The sequence below is a fragment of the Mauremys reevesii genome, linkage group 3, assembly GCF_016161935.1.
Source record: "Mauremys reevesii isolate NIE-2019 linkage group 3, ASM1616193v1, whole genome shotgun sequence".
NCBI classification, from domain to species: domain Eukaryota; kingdom Metazoa; phylum Chordata; order Testudines; family Geoemydidae; genus Mauremys; species Mauremys reevesii.
This window is the reverse complement of record NC_052625.1, coordinates 7914052-7932311: the sequence shown is the minus strand read 5'-3', so window position 1 is coordinate 7932311 and position 18260 is coordinate 7914052. Positions and strand designations below refer to the sequence as shown.

General features: G+C 43.6%; 1 protein-coding gene across 4 annotated transcripts in view; it reads left to right on the top strand.

Moving 5' to 3' along the window:
• Nucleotides 1-15942, top strand: part of FERMT1 (FERM domain containing kindlin 1) — a 36166-nt gene extending 20224 nt beyond the window's left edge. For all 4 annotated transcript variants that reach the window (XM_039532330.1, XM_039532329.1, XM_039532327.1 and 1 more), the window contains exons 8-15: nt 1114-1245; nt 1408-1457; nt 4514-4638; nt 5497-5603; nt 6640-6861; nt 9116-9240; nt 11489-11630; nt 14399-15942. In XM_039532330.1, the coding sequence (XP_039388264.1) occupies nt 1114-1245; nt 1408-1457; nt 4514-4638; nt 5497-5603; nt 6640-6861; nt 9116-9240; nt 11489-11630; nt 14399-14572 (1077 nt within the window). In that variant the 3' untranslated portion in view covers nt 14573-15942. The remainder of the gene's footprint in view (nt 1-1113; nt 1246-1407; nt 1458-4513; nt 4639-5496; nt 5604-6639; nt 6862-9115; nt 9241-11488; nt 11631-14398) is intronic.
• Nucleotides 15943-18260: the final 2318 nt, after the last annotated feature.

The following is an 18260-nucleotide window of genomic DNA, read 5'->3' as shown; positions in this document are numbered from 1 at the left end:
TTTTGGTTATCTCCTCATTGGTCAGCTCTAACAGCACTCCATCTATTGCTCTCTTTATTTCAGTCAAATACTTTGGTAGTTGGAACTTATTTTAACTTCCCCATAGCATTTTAGTTTTTAGCAGTTTATCAGCTTGCTCTTTGTTTTTACATTCAACTAGAAGATCACCATCTCGCAGCTTCCTAACTCTTACAGTATCCCCTACGCTTTTGTTTTAATCCAAGCAGCTACTTTCACAGGGTTAACATCATCTAATCTTATTTTTGGCTAGGGATCTTACCAATAGAAGGTTTTGATTTATTTCTTTCCTCAGCTTTGCTTTTTTGCTGATATCTGCTTCTGCTTCTTTTCTTTTTTCCCCCCTACTTTGCCCTGACCTGCACTACAAACTTATATCCGTACCACCACTGATAGGGAAAAATCTATACCCCTACTGTAGGTAGTGTCTTCACTAAATGCTGCAGCTCTGTAAGTGTGGACAAGCCCTGTGTATCCATCCTCCCTCTCTAACAGATTCTTCTTCAGTTTCTAGAGTGACTTCACTTGGGGTCAGGGAATCCTCCATCACCCTGGCCCCACCTTCTTCTGCTCTCAGCTGTGGCTTTATATAGGTTCCCCCTGTTCCTGTCCAGTGGAGCTTCCTCTTTAATTAGTCCTCCTCACTCCCTGGTGCTCCCTAGTCCTCCTCCAGGTGTAGCCTAGGTGGGTAATTGGGCCTCGCTTACGCCCTGCAGGCCTTGTGGGGGGGTGGATACCCCATCGCAATTGGCTATAGAACTTCCCCAGCATAATTCCTGTTTGAACCAGAACATCTTTTAGAAAAGCTTGCTGGGCCAGGGGGTCACCCTGCCAGAATGTAGAATTATCCAAGAGTGGAATGTCACCACTGGCAATCGCTATACAAGCTTTTTGGCAATAATTGCATTAGAAATCCTATTGTATCTACCCTATTGTTTACAGTCAATAGAAATTCCATCCTAATTCCTCACTATGGAGGCCCACACCAGGTGGACCCCACCCTACAAAATTGATTGCACTCTTTTCAGTCTTTGCTTACAGTATGTTTGAAATAAACTAGACCTTTCAATCCAACTCTCTATATTTGATTTACAGTATCACTTAAGCAAGTTATCGTTATCATCAGAGGCACAAGACTTCACACATGACTCTGAAGTAGATGAAGTGGAAGCTGCACTTTCCAATCTGGAAGTAACGCTGGAAGGTGGAAAAATGGATAACATCTTGGTATGTCATTTGGGGTCCCAAGCTTGCTCCCAATGAAGTCACTGAATCAAATACCTTAGCTTTATATCCTGAGAACTTGGGTAAGAAAGCAGGACCTGAAGGGTGTGTGACAGACCTTTTAGAAAGTGTGTTGAAATAAAATTTATCCTTCATTATCCTTAGGAGGACATTACAGACATACCGAAACTTGCAGATAATCTCAGGCTATTTAGGTGAGTAAATACAAAAAGATTAAACAACAAAGCTATGCATGTGAAGATTCCTTCAGTTCTGTTGCTTTTAATGCTGTCCAAGTGATCTTTAACTAACAATGATTTTGAGGAGAGCAATGAAGATATCTGGTAAGTGTATATAACAAATTACATAACTGGCACTTTGGCACAATTTTTTTTTTTTTTTTTTTGCTTCTTTTTCCTAATTTTTTTCCCCCAGATCCTCATCTGGTGTACACCTCATCAGTGTACCTCCACTGCAGTCAAGGGAGCTACACGGATTTACACATACTGAAGATATGGCCCTTTCTACATAAGAGTTTGCTGAAAATTCTCCATCAAAACTTTATTTGACCAAAAAAAAAATGCCTTTTTTCCTAAATCAAACTTTTCACAATTTTTGTTTGTTTTTTTTTCCAATTTGAAACCAATTTTTTATTTCTTGCCTCCAAAAATGTATACCTTAAGGGGAAAAGTCCTCCTCAAAATCTTGCATTTCTTTCTAATATTTTTAATAGTAAATACTGAAAGATTACAGCTGGTTAGAAACAGTAACACAAACATGGGGCCAGATTTAAATGATTTCAAATGGAGTTACACCAGTTTGAAATTGGAGTAATGCTGTGGTCAATCAGGTCTCTAATATCTAGCTTTCAAAGGATTAGATTTTTATTGGTAAAGGTTGATTTCACCATACACCCACAAACCGATGAAAAATTATTTCTATTGATAATAAAGTTTGCAGATAGGCGAAGTAGGAAAAATGCTACTTGAAAAGTTGTTAGAGTTTGAATTAAGGTTATTTACTTTGTATATTTTGCCATGTGATGTGGACAACTTGTGTTAATGATTAGAAAACTTAAACTTTTTAAATCTCAACATCTATTGTCATTAAATAATTAATGTCTGAACCCCTATAGGTCCCCACAACTGTGAAAATTTAAGTTGATTAAAATTAGGAAGAAAGCTTGAAAATAAAAATATTTAAAAAAAAAATTAATTGAATTCTGCCAAGCCTAATAACATGTAGCCTGCACAAGAGACGGTCCAAAAAGTACAATTCCATCATCACATTACAAATGATCATGAGTAGGATGTTGTACTGAATCACATCACAGCAACGTTTGTAACGTTTGTTGTTTCAAAACGGACCCAGATTTTAGAGAAACAAAGCCTTCTATTGTGGGATTATTTATCAGTTTCATTCTCTGGACAAATCATATTGCACTGACCTCATTTGCAGGTTTATTTGAGCCATTTAGCAATATATGCTGTCATATTTGCATATGAAAGTTGCCTGGTCATTTCCAGTAAAGAAATCAGTTCAACAGTCATGACGCTTTCAAGGTGTGTTAAGATGAAAGCGAACTCAACCCTTTTAAGTGCTATCAGTTCCGTAGTTTTAGTAATAGATTGTTTGTTTCTCCCTCCCCCCTCTGCCCCCCAACAAAGCGGTTATCTTCAGGCAGCATTCAGTGGTTATTTTAACCATTAAGAATGTTATAAATCACACAGTAAACCAAAGGCATTTCAAAGGATATGTATGAAAATCAGATTAGATGTAAAACATTCCTTTAAAAGGCTAGTAGTGTTTTGTTACTAATACTTGCTTTGTTGCACTGACAAATACACTGTTTTGCAAACCTGAACATGTTTGCACTGACAGATGCATTCACATGCATCATGTTGAATCACAGTGTGTGTCATTGCAATATTTGCATTCGTATGGGTGATAATATTGGGTAGTTTGCTCACATCTGGCCCAAGAACTGCTGGACTATCTTTTTTTTTTTTTTGAGTAATAAGTAGGGCTAGTTGAAAATTTTTCTGTCCAAACTTGTTCTTTTTTGGAAAATTGGGTTTTTGGCTAAACAAAAGTTTTCACAGCTGGTGTCTGCTTTTCTCTGAAATGTTTGTTGGTTTTGTTTTTGTGGTTTGGATTTTTTCCCCCATCAGAAAAATGAAAACCAAATATTGTCCATTGCCAAAAAGTGTTTTGGATTTTTGACAAAAAAATCAAAATTTTCTAGATGGAAATATTCTCATTTCCCAATTGGCTCCAGTACTAAATGGACAGTACTGTTCTGTAATTCTTAAAGATCAATACTGACTTTTTAGTATTTGGACATGAAGGGTTCACTACTGAAGTCAACAGTATTTTAAGTAGATTGTTTTTAACTTAAAATAGTAATTATGTCTCTTCAAACATATTAAGTTTGATCCTCCTCTTGCTAGTGTCTTATCAGTGGAGTTACTCCTGATTTAGACCAGTATAAACAAGATGAGAATCACACTGAGTTGTGGATAGTCCTGGAGAAAATGTTACTCAATTAATTAAACAGTTGCAACTCCTCCCTAAGGCAGGTGCATTTAAACTGGTTTAAGAGGTTTAGCTTGCATTGGTAAAGTACTGAAATAAATGAAACTGATTAAAGCCAGAGTCAAACTGGTTTAAGTGTGTCGATGAGGGGTTTACACCAGTTTTACTAGATGAATTTAAAATTATTTATTATTATTAGTGCCTAGGAGCCCTAGTTAAGGACCAGGACCCCATCATGCTAGGTGCTGTACAAACACTAAACAAGACAGATTGTACGATCTCTGGGGCAGGGACTAAGTATAGATTAATTTAGTCAAACTGATGCAATTTTTGTAATAAAGACAAGGCCTTGGAAACCACAGTGGAGCTTCAGAATTAATGTATATGTTGTATTAGCAGTAGTGTATTTATCAGACAAAACCTCATTTAGCCTTTCTAGAAGAGATTGATACTGATTATTAATGTAAAACTTAAAGGTGGCCCTTAATCAATATTCTGGGTATAAACATCCCTGGACTTCAGGGTAACTTGGAATTTGTTCTGGACAATGGGGATTGAGCTTTCTCTCACTTACACAGGTGCAAGTCATGAGTAACTCCTCTCAAGTCAGTAAATGAATGACCTCGGTGGAGCAACTCTGGATCTATACTGGTGTATCTGAGAGCAGTCTATGGCCTAGCCATTTGTAGGTTGTAACGTAAGCCATAAAACTGATTCACGTCCTCTTTATTTGTAGGCCCAAGAAGCTAACCCTAAAAGCCTTCAAGCAGTATTGGTTTGTCTTTAAAGACACTTCAGTATCTTATTTTAAAAACAAGGAAGCTGGGCATGGAGAACCCATTGAGAAGCTAAACCTAAAAGGTAGGAATTTGTTTTTCTTTTTCCATATTTACTCCATTTCATTCATAGTATGGAAAAATTAATCGAGAACTCACTATAAATTGTATACTAAAAGATCAATATGGTAGCACTTAATCGTATGGCTGTTTACAGATATTGGCTTATTTGGGGCCTAATCATACAGGCTTTACCTGTAGAAAGAGGCCCAGCCAAACTGTATTAGCCCCAAAGGAAGTGTTCCTAGCCTATCTGGCCTGACTTGCAAAGTGCTGAGGGCCACTGAGCTCAGTGGAAGTTGAGAGAACTTACAGCCATGAAGATCAGACCCTCTGTTTGTGACACTTCTGTTTCCAAATATTTATACTGTATGTTTAAGGCAAATTCTCACCCCTGTCCTTGCAAAAAAGTAAACTGATAATAAAGGATTTGGGGTAAAATTCCAAAAAGTGCCCAAGACCCATTTTCAAAACTAGTCACTTTTGACTAGTCACTTTTGAAAATGGGCCTTAGCCTCCTAAATCACTTAGGTGCTTTTGGAAATTTTACCCTATTCCACTAAACATGTCTCCATTATAATGCTATATTAAATTATTGCTAAGATCCATGTCGAGAATTTCAGACATCTTCTTTACCTCACTGGTCATATTCCTGTGATTCAAGTTAAACATCGTGCTCTTAGCATTACAGGTGCTGAGCACTTTTGCAAATTAGACCAGTCATTGAGGTGCCACGCTTTGGGCTAATGTTTGAAAATCTTGCCCACGGATCTCAAAAACATCCATTAAACACAGTTTTTCCACAGCTATAATAGTTAACGTCAGAGGTTCAATAACTAAATACATGTATCCTTCATTTCTTTTTGTCCCTCTGTCATTTTAGGATGTGAAGTTGTCCCAGATGTAAATGTCGCCGGGAGAAAATTTGGAATTAAATTACTAATTCCTGTTGCTGATGGCATGAATGAAGTGTATTTGAGATGCGATACTGTGAGTAATGAGACACAAAGCACATTCCTTATTCTGGATATTTATTATGGCACTTCCTGGGAAGGCAAGTCCACAGAACAGCACCTGTGATAGACCCTGTACAGATAAATAAAGATGCCCCAGAGATCTCACAATGTAGATGTCAGACATGATGCCACAAAACAGGCAAATGGGGTGTGGGCTGGTAAAGGGGATAAAGTAACGAGAAAACAGAGTTCATTCAGATATTCACATGTAGAGCCATTTGAAACAAGTAAGCGCGTGGTGAAAAATTTCAAAATAAATTAAAAAGTTTTGTTCTTAAATTTTCAGTGACATATATATTTCCTTGCTTTTTTTCCCACTGGAAAAATGAGCAGAGGGAAGGATAGTCGAAAAGTAAGTGTGATTTACACACACACATTTTTTTTAATTTTATTGTATTGAAATGTTGTTATTAAAACATGTCAACCCAAACGAAGATTCTCTGTGAAAATTTTCATTCTGGTTTAAAAACAAAAAATTCCCTGGAAAATATCCTCCCTTCTCTATTCCAAAGCATTTTATTTTATTCGGTAGGCTCAGTAGCCACTGCTGGAGCCAGGAGAATGTATCAAATGGTTTCCCACAAATATTCACTTGGATAAAATATTGAATTTGCTTCTGTTCTGTTTGTCCGTGAGTCAGAGATGCTGAGCACCCACAGTTGCTACTGAAGTCAATGGGAACAACAGATGGTAGGCACTTCTCAAAGTTAGGCCCTGTGTGAATGTTCTACCAAGCAGGAATGTTAACAGCTGATTTCAAATAAATATCCAAGAATATTCCATGGAAGCAGCTTTGGAACTCACTATGGTAATCGTGTAACTCAGAATCAGCTTCCCGGGACACTAGCCCAATCAGAGAGCAGCATTGATACATGTGATCTATGTGTCCAAACTTAACTAACTGGCACAGCTTGAATTTTGGGTGTTGAATGATCATAATGAACTGCTTGTGAGCAACAAATGGCAAGAATTTGGCCAGTAATTGCAAACAATTGGGGGTTTTATTGCAGGAGAATCAATATGCCTGCTGGATGGCTGCTTGTGTCTTAGCTGCCAAAGGCAAAACAATGGCAGACAGCTCTTACCGGCCTGAGGTGCACAAAATCCTTTCATTCCTGAAGATGAAGAACCGGACCACGTCTCCGCAGGCGGTCTCCGATCCAGAGAGCGTGGACATGAAACCAGAACGCTTTGTCTCACCACGATATGCCAAAAAATACAAGTCCAAACAGGTACGGCTGGCGTCACTGAGGTTAGGCTGGCCCCTGGGAAAGGAGAGATGACAGATGCATTGTGGGGTGGAGCCTAGGGTCAGACTGGCTCAGAACGGTGCTGGGAGACTACTCAAGGGGCTCCTTGCCACAGCCAGGAATATCTTACAACAATAATTCTCCTCAGTGTTTAATGAGAGGCCTGTCTCTTTAAAACAAGGACAGAGACAGGCTCTCAACACTAGCTTTCTCGCAGGAAGCCCCCTGCAGCCACCCCTCTGTCTCCAAAGCCAGCGGCTGGCACCCAGAAGGATGCACAAGGGACAGGGCTGTCTGTACCTGAGGTAGATAGGATCCTCCAGCAGCCCCCTAGCCTGGGAGAGGAGGAGAACCCCCTCCTGTGGGGCCCACCCCCTAGCAGAGCTGGTCGGGAAATTTTTGTCTAAACCGTTTTTTGTTGGAAAAAGCCAATTCTCTCAAACAGGCAATGGGTCTATTTTGGCGAGAAGGTTTCTTAGGTCAGGTTATGTATGTATGTACTTGCAAACACCACCTCCAAGAATAGCCAGTAGTCCCAGTGGTTAGGGCACTCGTGTGGGATGTGGGAGACCCAGGTTTAAGGCTGTGCTTTGCCTGAGTCAGCCCAAGGACTTGAACCTCTTGGCTATTCTAGGATGAAGGGTTGATAGATATCTCTCTCTCTCTCTCTCATATTTTTCATTTTAAAAGGGCTCAGTTTCATCCTGTTGCAAAATAGGAAAAATTCTGAAGTCTCAAAAATTTTGAGAGTACTAAAAAAAAGTTTGCCAGGCAGCTCTACCTCCTCTTCCCGCCTCCTCCCCCCCCCCCCCGAGTTGTGCCAGTTTGTCACTGAGTGGGTTTGAATTGATCAAGTTACAATTGTCGAATAACGAATTGTTGTGTGTAACAAATCATACGTTCTGGGAGGAATGGGCTGACTTGGCCAGGCTCCTCTCCAAAGCCAGATAGCAGAACTACCTGCAACTCAGCCCTCACCATAGGGTTTTCTCCTTTATAGGGCCCCTGCCTCAGAGGGGCCCCCTGCTGCAGGCCTCATGGGCTTCCAGAGCCCAGCCCTGGCATTAGATCAGGAATCAGCGTGGTAAAGCTGCTCCCTAGCAAAGGGCACCTTTGTGTGCACCGATGTACTTGTCACTAGATTGTGCGAATGAAGCCCCAGAGCTTGCAAAGGGCATGAACGAATACCAAGTGTAACAACAGCCTGGTGTCACAAAGGAGCCTGCTTCTCTCATTGGCTTTAAACCTGATCTGCTGGTGATCAGAGTCCATTTCCCCAGCGCTCTGCAGGGCTCCTTGGCAGCATATTTAGCATTCCAGCAGGATTGCTCAGGAGTGACACTGCGCACGGCAATTCAGTTTCCACACCAGGAGCTCCTGCGGTCACCAGGCCGCAAGTCGGGGTAGCAGCCGCAGGTGGACCCAGCACAGAACAGAAACAGGGAAGTGCACCGGGCCAAAACAAGGATGTAGGATGAGAACCAGAAACGAGCCAGCCAAAGAATCGCCAGCCCGAGGCAGCGCAGGGTGATGGAATGAGCCGTCGCTCCAGGCTAGCTGGGATCGGAGGGCCATATTGTACTGAATGTGCAGCTTGGAAACTAAAAGCTCTTCCTGTGCTGTTGCTTTGTTGGCAAACAATTGACAGAGGGCCAGATTCCCTCGGTGTACACCAGCTGCTGTGCACCAATCAGGCAAGGTAGAGCAGTCATAAATCTATTAGGTCTTCACAAGGTTCCTGCATGCCTAGAGGAATCCTTGGGTGGCAAAGAGCCACTGTAGGAGCTCCTACACCACCCGACACCTGGCCTGCAGTGCAGGGGATGTGGCCAGAAAGCAGGGGAGTGAGTGGCCAGGGCCTCCTAACATCCCAGAAGTCTCCAGCTATAGAATGCTTCTTAGGAGAGGGGGGCAGCAAACATAAAATACAGCAGCCCTGAGGTTGCTCTGCTTTATGTTGGATCCCAGCACAGCAGAGAATGAGGATCAGGCAGGTATCTTTATGCCCCAGACTCTCCTGACCTGCGCTGAGCAGACCAAGACCACTCAGGGACAAATCTTGACCTGTAAATACAGCACCTTGTTTACTTAGGACAGTGACTACTTCATCCTGAACCATTTGTGTCTGAATGTGGCCCTGGAGCTGATAGTGTTTTCTTTAAATAAAATACTAAGGACATTTTTGCACAGCAGTTATCAACACGCTGAAATCCTCCTCTCTCCCTGTCTCTCTCAGTTGGCCGCCCGCATTCTGGAAGCCCATCAAAACGTGGCACAGATGCCGCTAGTGGAAGCCAAGTTACGCTTTATCCAGGCGTGGCAGTCCCTCCCCGAGTTCGGCTTAACATACTACATTGTAAGGTAATAATGTCTGACTGCCCTGCTGTTTTCCTGGTCAGTGATTTTCAGAGTCTCCTTTGAATCACAGTTCTAAGAACATGATCTTACACTTTTTTTTTTTTTTTTTTTTTTTTAAGAACACTTTAAATTCTGGAAACCTGCATGCTGTTTTAGGACCAGCTTTATTCTTGGTTTGTACAGCACCGAACACTATGGGGTTCTGGCCTAGGACCAGGGCTCCTAGGCTCTATGGTAATACAAGTAATAAATAGTAATAATATTTCTATTAGGTGATAGCACTTAGGAGCTCCGTTACGCCCCATTGTGTTTGGCATTGTATAAAACATGATGAATTTTGACTGAAGTAAGGTGCCCGGAGGAATAAACTAGACTTATCACTCACACAAACTCAAAGATGAAAAAGCACCATTTCTTTCTCCGTGTTCTCAACTATGCATTGCATTTCATCGTGCCTGCTCTTTCCCAGTAGCACTAGATGCAACACTGCATTTCTTTTAAGCATCACACCTGTTTTGGCAATTCATTATGTACTATATGCATTCAAAGAGCAAACTGTCAGCTCCTCCATCTCTCAGGGCTTGTCTCCACTTACTGGGGGATCAAGAAGCAGCGATCGATCCACCGGGGGTTGATTTTAGTGGGTCTAGTGAAGACCTGCTAAATTGACCACCGATCACTCTCCCCTCGACTCCAGTACTCCACCGGAATGAGAAGACTAAGGTAAGTCGACAGGAGAGTTTCTCCCGTCGACTCAATGTGGTGTAGACACAGCAATAAGTCGACCTAAGCTATGTCGACTTTAGCTACGTTATTCACATAGCTGGAGTTGCGTAACTTAGGTCGACTTAGCCCCATAGTGTAGACCTGCCCTCGGTTGTCAGCTGGAAGCTGGGTCCGAACAAATAGGGTCCAATTCTGCTCTTAGTTATTGCCTTGCAGCATCCATCCCTCACTGCTCTGGACCTTCTTAAGGTTTCAGTAGGGATATATGGGTGCACTTGAGGGCAGAATTTAGACCATTGAGTCACAATTGCTCTCCCCAAAAAGTTCAGCAAAATTTACAGAGCAAAAAAAAAAAAAACCCTATAAGGCACATCCCTTATTTGCTACCTTCTGTCCTGTATAAAGACGATTTAGGATGCACTTTGTCCCATGTTTCATCAATAATTCTGCAAAAGGTCCTAAACTGTGATACAAATGCATGATTTTGTAGCATATAGAACGTATTGGTGCAATGATGTCCTGTAAACTGATAGGCAGTTATCTGATCTCTCTCTCTCTCTCTCTCTCTCTCTCTTTCTCTCTCCCCCCCCGGGTTCAAGTCCTCTCCCGCAGGGCCAGCTTTCTGATCTTAGACAAGATTCCAAAATAGAATCAAAGTAACACAAAACCCTTCCATCAGCCAAAGAGGCGCTTTCGGGGGGGGGGGAGGAAATGCTTTTCCTAGCTATCTCCTAGGCCCCTTGCCAAGTTCCCATGGAAGGACTTTCCTTGGTCTTACCTCAAATGCTCATCTCCAGAGTGAGGCAGGAGCATTCCTTTATATAATTTCCTGCAGGTGTCACATGACATTTTGTCAATGGACCCCCCCCCCATTATGTGATTTGTGTGGAAACTACAACTCCCAGCAGCCCCCAGGCTTAAAGGGGCTGTGTCCCTGTATCAGCTTCTTTGGAGCAAGGATCACCTTTTTGTTGTGTGTTTGTGTAACACTTAGCACAATGGGGTCCTGGTCCATGACTGGGGTGCCAATGTGCTACCATAAGATAAATCGTAACAATAATAATAAAGATGTGCCCAGCCATGCCTGTGTTTACAAGCCAGAACTCTTACATGTCCCTTAAAATAAGCTTTTTTTCCTGAGTTTTTCATACAATCCTCCTTTATTTCCCTAAAATGCTGGTGGCTGAATAACTACATTCCCATGATACACTCTTCTGCTGGATTTTCATAGCCACTGCCATATTTTACCAGACCATATTCTTGCCTTGTGCTACGCATTGCAACAGAGAAGGAGCCAAACTTTCCCAAGCTCCAGGACGTTGTGATCAGCGGGTTTGATTCAAGCCCGTTACTGCTCCAACCTCCTGCATTGCTCAGGCTGCCTCTGGGTGCTTGCGTTGTGGCTGACCTGTGGCCAGGCAGCAGAAGCCTCCTTCCCCTTTTTGCCACACTTGCATAAGGGACAGGTGAAATATCTCACTAGGGAAACGTGTTTCAGAATGAATCTGCTTTTTTCCTCCCCCAGGTTTAAAGGAAGCAAGAAAGATGATCTGCTGGGAATTTCCTATAACAGGCTGATTAGGATTGATGCAGCCACTGGGGATCCTATCACAACATGGAGATTCTCCAGTATGAAGCAGTGGAATGTGAACTGGGAAATACGTCAGGTAAAATCAGAACAGCTCTTCATGTCCCATTTCCTACATTTCAGTCACCTGAAGATGCTTTCACCAGATCATTTTTTTAAACCCAAAAAACTAGCCTGATGTCACGGCTTATTAAATAATCCATGTGTGTGACTTGGTATTATACTAGCAAGACAAGATGGGTGAGAATCTCTTTTATTGGACCAACTTCTGTTGGTGGGAGAGACATGCTTTTGAGCCACACAGAGCTCTCTGAAGCTTGAAAGTTTGTCTGTCTCGTAGCCCCTAGGGCTAGCTTGTCTTTATTATATTCAGCAGTAATGCAAGGAACCTACAGGCCTGTACCCTGTACGCCATTAGCTTCAGCACTTTGCATAAAGCTTGAGGCCTGTGAACTTTGGCACAGATAAATGGCCCAATGGGAACCCTCACATTTTGGGGAACTGAGACTAGAGTGTGTATGGGGAAATTTTGTTCATAACGACGCCAGTCAACCACAGGAACATGAGTTAACATCTGCAGATGACTGCCCACAAGAATGCCATGGCAAGGAATTAACATATATGATAATAAGTTGAGATCATTGATATACTAACCTGAGGAGGGCACCTCAACGTTAATAGGGTGAGGGAATACAAATAAGGAAGAGGGGGGGAACCCCTACTGAATAGGCGTTCGACATAGTGGCATCAGCGTACTGTATTATACAAGTTCTGTCCCAGCCTGCAGACAGTAGGAGAGAGATGTAGCCTTTGGGAGGTGCCAGAATGGTGCCCACTGGTGATGAGGAGGAAGGTGATGGTGATGAGGAACATAATGGCTAACATTTCAGGTTGTTCTACAAGGGATGGTAAGAGTACGTGGATGTGCAGATGGACATTCTGTAGTATCTCTATCTACCTTACTGAACTGGGGTGTTTGTGACTGTGCTAAATGCATTAATAAATTATTGTAAATACAGAAGTTTTTCCTATAGTGTGAGTGTTGGAACTGTGCACATTGGGGTTCCCACTGCTACAGTAATTTTAATAACACTGGGCCTGATCTTGGGACAAGAACCTGTCAACCCTCAAAGTGATAACTGGACATTCTTAAGTAATCAATATAATTAATACAAGAATCTATAGATCAGGCTACATTCTCACCAGTAGAAGTTGGTCCAGTAAAAGAGATTACCTCACCTACTTTGTCTTTTTAATATCCTGGGATTGACGTGGCTACAATGACACTGCATACAACATTGGTATTATGCTGTTTTTTAACAGGCAGAGACTGAAATTTAAAGCGAAGTCAGAAAAACGCAAAAATGGCACCTGCTAAACATGTCTGATCCCTGTGTACCTTTAAGTCAGATCTGCTCATTGTAATTCACTAGAAAAGGGACAAATTCGGCCGTCAGTTAAATTCTGCCCCTGATTTCATTGGGATGGTACAGGTGAACGCAAGAGCAGAATCTGCTTCCAACGTGTTTTTAATGCTTTACCAGTAAAGTGATAGCAGAGTCAGCTGGGATTAGTCTTCCTGACCCATCATTCTCTACACTCCAGAGGCAGAATCTTGATTTCTGGGAATGATGTGAGACGCAGAAAGAACCCAGCTTGACTCTCAGATCCCGGGCTGAGTTTGCAGGGCTAAAATGGAAATAATCTTCAGGCTCTGCTACTTCAATGCATAAGTCACTGAGAGAGGGGTAAATATGGAGCACCACAATGTCATTTTCACAGAGATTCTCCGCTTCCTTGGTCCAGCCAAGCTTTGCTCAGTGTAGGATTTGGTAATTGGAGGGCAAAGGTGGCTTTAAGCCTTTTGTGAATCCTAGATTCGGGGGCCAGAGAGTAGCCTGACCCCTGATATAAGTTAGTGAGACATAATCTCAGTGGTTCTCTCTGGGGCCCCTGACTGCGAGGAAGTTTCAGGGGGTCTGCTAAGCAGGGCTGGTCCAGGGCAGTAAGCTGAAGCCCCACCGCATGGGGCTCAAGCCTGGGGCCCCGAGGCCTGCCACCCAGGGCTGAAGCCAATGCCTGAGCAACTTACATGCAGAAAAACCAGTTGTTGTGGCACAGGTGGGCCATAGAGTTTTTTGGCATGTTGGGGGAGCCTCAGAGAGAGAGAGAGAGAGGTTGAAAGCCCCTGCTCTAGCTTGCACCTGGCTCCCCCTAGCCCCAAGGGCCTTTCCAGAAGCCAGGGATAACGGAAGTGTGAGATGCTCCAGCTACCCCCCAAGAATGCCCCTTGTGTGCCAGGGTGTGGTGAGGAGCTGCTAGGCCAGGATCACAAGGAGGCAGAATTGCCCAAAAGCCAGTTCAGCTGGAATTTGTGGCTTCGTACGACGAGAGTTCTAGCCCCCAAATCACACTTAGATTCAGCCCATGACGACATGAACAATAATTAAATAATAATGTTCTTTAACTTGTTTGTATACAGACTCAAAGTAGGGTCGTTCCTGCTGTTTGCAACATTCCCACTGAGACATTTAGAAGCTGGGAACTTCCCCAGTTACCTTAGAGTGATCTGTGAAATGGCTTATTGTTTGGGCTGTAAAAACACTGGAGATTTGACCACAACAGGGCCCTAACTGAACAGGTGGGGAAAAAGGCTTACTGCAGATTCAGAAATCCTTTTCCCACACCGCTGTTATTAACAATGCCAGCTATTTATTTATTTATGTATTTATAGTCCAGCCAGTATTTATTGGGCTCAGTCTATTCTAAAGATTCATGTGATCACTGGTACAGAGGTGATCTTGTTTATTTTCATTAAAGATTTTTTGCTGTTCATTTTCTCTTTAGGTTGCAATTGAGTTTGATCAGAATGTGTCCATTGCTTTCACGTGCCTGAGTGCAGATTGCAAGATTGTCCATGAATACATTGGAGGTTACATCTTCCTGTCAACTCGTTCCAAAGACCAAAATGAAACACTGGATGAAGATCTGTTCCATAAATTAACTGGAGGACGGGAATGAGGTGAAGCAACATGTTTGCTTGCTGGCAAAAAGGACCAGACAATATATAAGGTTCTCTCTCTTACACTGTTACTTCTGTTGACTGATGAAATAGCACAGACCAGTGTACTTATCCTGTGGCAGAGGGATGGAATAAGGTGACTCTTGATCAATATTAGGGAAATAAGACTTCTTTGGTTGTTTTTTATGCTATGTGAAGATTTCACCAAAGGTTCCCTTTATCTTGATTGTTGACGCACATTTCCTATTCTGTCCTGTTTAACTTAGATCTATTTTAGCATCCTGAACAAGGAATTTGAGGCTACTGAGATACACATCCTGTTCTCTGTTACACTGGGGCAACTGCCATTCATCTCCCATTTTCTAGATTATCTCAGGATTAATAGAGCTAGGGCTACATAAATATACATTTGAAATCTATATTACTGGAACAAAATGCTACCTATCATGTACATAGTACTTCCACACCCCCAAGATTTCATGCATCCTGAGATGTTGAATTTGTCGCTACAGAATCACTGCTAGATGGTGTTTGTTTGGGCTGTCGTTGGGCCTGATTCTTCTCTCACTGGGTCTGGTTTTACTCCAGTCTCTCTCAGCTGGCTGCAGTGGAGTTATTCCTGATGCATACCGGTGTACGCGCATGAGGGGTCAAGTGGATTGAAACAGGAGGGGGAGCTGTAGAGGAGCACTACAAACCCAAGCCAGGGAGAGGAAGAGGAGTGTTCCCTCCTCTTTTAGCAGTGCTGCTCCCCTTTCTTTAGCTCTCTATGGGAAGAGTCAGACCCAATGGTGTTCTGTTAGTGAAATTCACTCATGGTGCAGAGGGACCATACAAGGCCTTCTATGCTACTTAATGCCTGCACGAGAGCTGCTAACAGAAGTAGGTAGTTCTTTTCATCAGTTGATCTCAAAGCACTTTACAAAGGAGGGCAGTGTCATTATCCCCATTTTACAGATGGGGAAACTGAGGCCAGGGGGAAGTGAAGTGACTTGCCCAAGGTTGCCCAGCAGGACCGTAGCAGAGTCAGGAATAGAACCGTGGGTGCTTCGGTCCTTGTCCAGCGCTCTACCCACTAGGCGACACTGTGTTGAGATCAGAGGGAGACAGCATGAACTGATCTTGCGATCTGAGGTGCAGGCTGTCAGGCTGTTGATTTTGAAGAACGATACCTTTGCTTCATTCCGTGGGGAGTTCTGCCTACACCCCACAGCGTGTTAGAGCTGCAGGCAGCAGGAGGGAACCACATAGTATGCTGTGAATATATGAATGTTTGTGCAGTAAGATTTTGAAATGTTTCCCACTCTAGCCTGGCTTGTAACATTTTTGCTGTTCCAGCCCTTAAATAAATACACACTTTTGTATTCAAGGAAGGCTGTCACTGGGATTGTGTATCGAACACACGGGTATCTTTAACTTTCATTGTTTCGCGCTCATGATAATACTTTGCTACCCTTCAAACAGTGGTGTCCTGCTAGTACAGGGAGGATGGCCCTGTATACTCATCCAGGAGCCTGTAGGACATCTCTCCCCTGTTTTTCCTTTATAGTCGTGAACTCTCAAAAGTCTAGCAGTGTGCGAACCATCCTCCCGCCCAAGGTGTGCTGGAATGGTACCCCGTATGGCCCATTGACGTCACTCCCAAGTGAGTTAGAAGGGTCATGCTAAAGATTTTCTACTTCCTGGGTCTTTGCCAGCTTGTGTCTCATCCCCCGATATGGAATATTGTCCACCGCCTCTGTGATCCGTTTATCAGGGGACACACAAGATTGCCAATATTTTTCTCTGCATGCACCCAGCTGATTTGACAAGCAATGTGCTGCCCCTAGTGTTACAAAGGCACCACATACTATAGCATGCGTAGGCAACCCATAGCATGCGTGCTGAAGGAGGCACGCAAGCTGATTTTCAGAGGCACTCACGCTGCCAGGGTCCTGCCCACTGGTCAAGGGGCCTCTGCATTTTAATTTAATTATAAATGAAGCTTCTTAAACACTTTAAAAACATTTACTTTACATACAACAATAGTTTAGTTGTATATTATAGACTTATAGAAAGAGAGCTTCTAAAAACGTTAAAATGTATTACTGGCACGCAAAACCTTAAATTAGAGTGAATAAATGAAGACTCGGCACAGCACTTCTGAAAGGTTGCCGACCCCTGGACTATAGTGACCACAGGTATTCCAGAACTCCCTTCTCCCCCCCCTCCCACCCCCATTGTGCAAATGCTGGCACTTCCAACAGTACATCACCCTCTAGCACCATGCTGGGACATTGGTTCATGACTGATTCAGGGCTTGTCTATTCTGGGATCTTACTAGGGTCTTACCTTGGTTTAAAACTGTGGCAGACGGCACTGGCACAAGTAACTTAGTGCATCTACAGTAGGGACTTGCATTGGTGCAGTTATGCTGCAAAGCAGGAAGGTCACCAGATATCCTACATGCAGCCCTCTCTGCTTTCCTTGGTGCTCGCAAAGTCCTGCCCAAGTATTGACAAGGCCCAGCATTTTCACTTCATAATTAGAAAATGGAAGAGCAGGTGATCTTTCTAAGGGGCATTGCTGCCCTGATACATGGTTAAATCAGATCAGTTGCTTGTGAATTCTCAGTCTGACCCCTGGCATTCTCGCGTAACATGAAATAGCGTATTGCTGCCCTGCTGGCATGTACAGCTGTGACGCTTGTGCTTTCATGTCTTCATCAAAAAGGTTCCTTGCTTCTCTGTTCCCCTCTTGCAATGTTGTCTTGTGGGACACCTTGCATCAAAAGCAAATTAAACGGCAGGAGAAGTTCTTCACGAGTTTCCAGTGTCTCACTCAGAGCTTTCCCCGGGGTATGAGATTCTCAGGTGCACTAGGGACAGATTCGCTTTGCCAGAAAAAATCTGCCCTAAAGCCAGGTGAAAATCCCCTCAGTTCTACTTCCTGCAAGTGTGTGTGTGCTAAAGGTCCCTGCTGTGACTGGCCCCTGCTGGAGTGTTTTGGCTCTTTAGCTGCTACAGCTCGAGCTAATGCTCTTAGCCCTGGTTCAGTCCCAGGTGCGTGGGTCAAATAGAGCATCTGTCACATAAGCAGCACGAGGGAGCATGACTAGGAGTGGCAGAAGTGCCCTAAAAGTGGCGGGGGGCCCACAGTTACCTGAACTGTGGTGCTGTCCCCAAGGCCCTGCCCCTTCTCCCCGAGCCCCTGCCCTCCTGACGCCCATTCCCCAGAAGCCCCATCCTCAAACTACTACTTCTCCCTGATCCTCAACCCTCTCACTGCCCCTTCCTCGGAGGCCCTGCTCCCATTCTGCCTCTTCCCTGCCTCCCTGCTCGCTCCTCTCCACCCCTCCCCCTGTCACTGGTCCTTATGGCCAGTAAAAACTGGGGGGCATGGCCCCTTGGCCCCCCATTCCAGTGCCCTGATCATGACTAAGTATTCTAAGCTGTTGTAACAGCTATTGGCCGCTAGCATGAGTTTGGCCTGCTTTAACTCACACCTCATCAGCAGCCCCAGGATTGGGCCAACTGCAGCTCAAAGCCACCTTGTGCATTGCCACCTGCTGCTTTGCTAGACCCCACGAACCAGCCCTGTGTGTGACTTGGCATTTCAGTTACTGTGTGCCACAGCCTGCTTGCCTTTCTCATGCAGAACCCCCCGCTGAAGTCAGCCTTTGCTTGCAGATACCAGCTGGTTTACTCA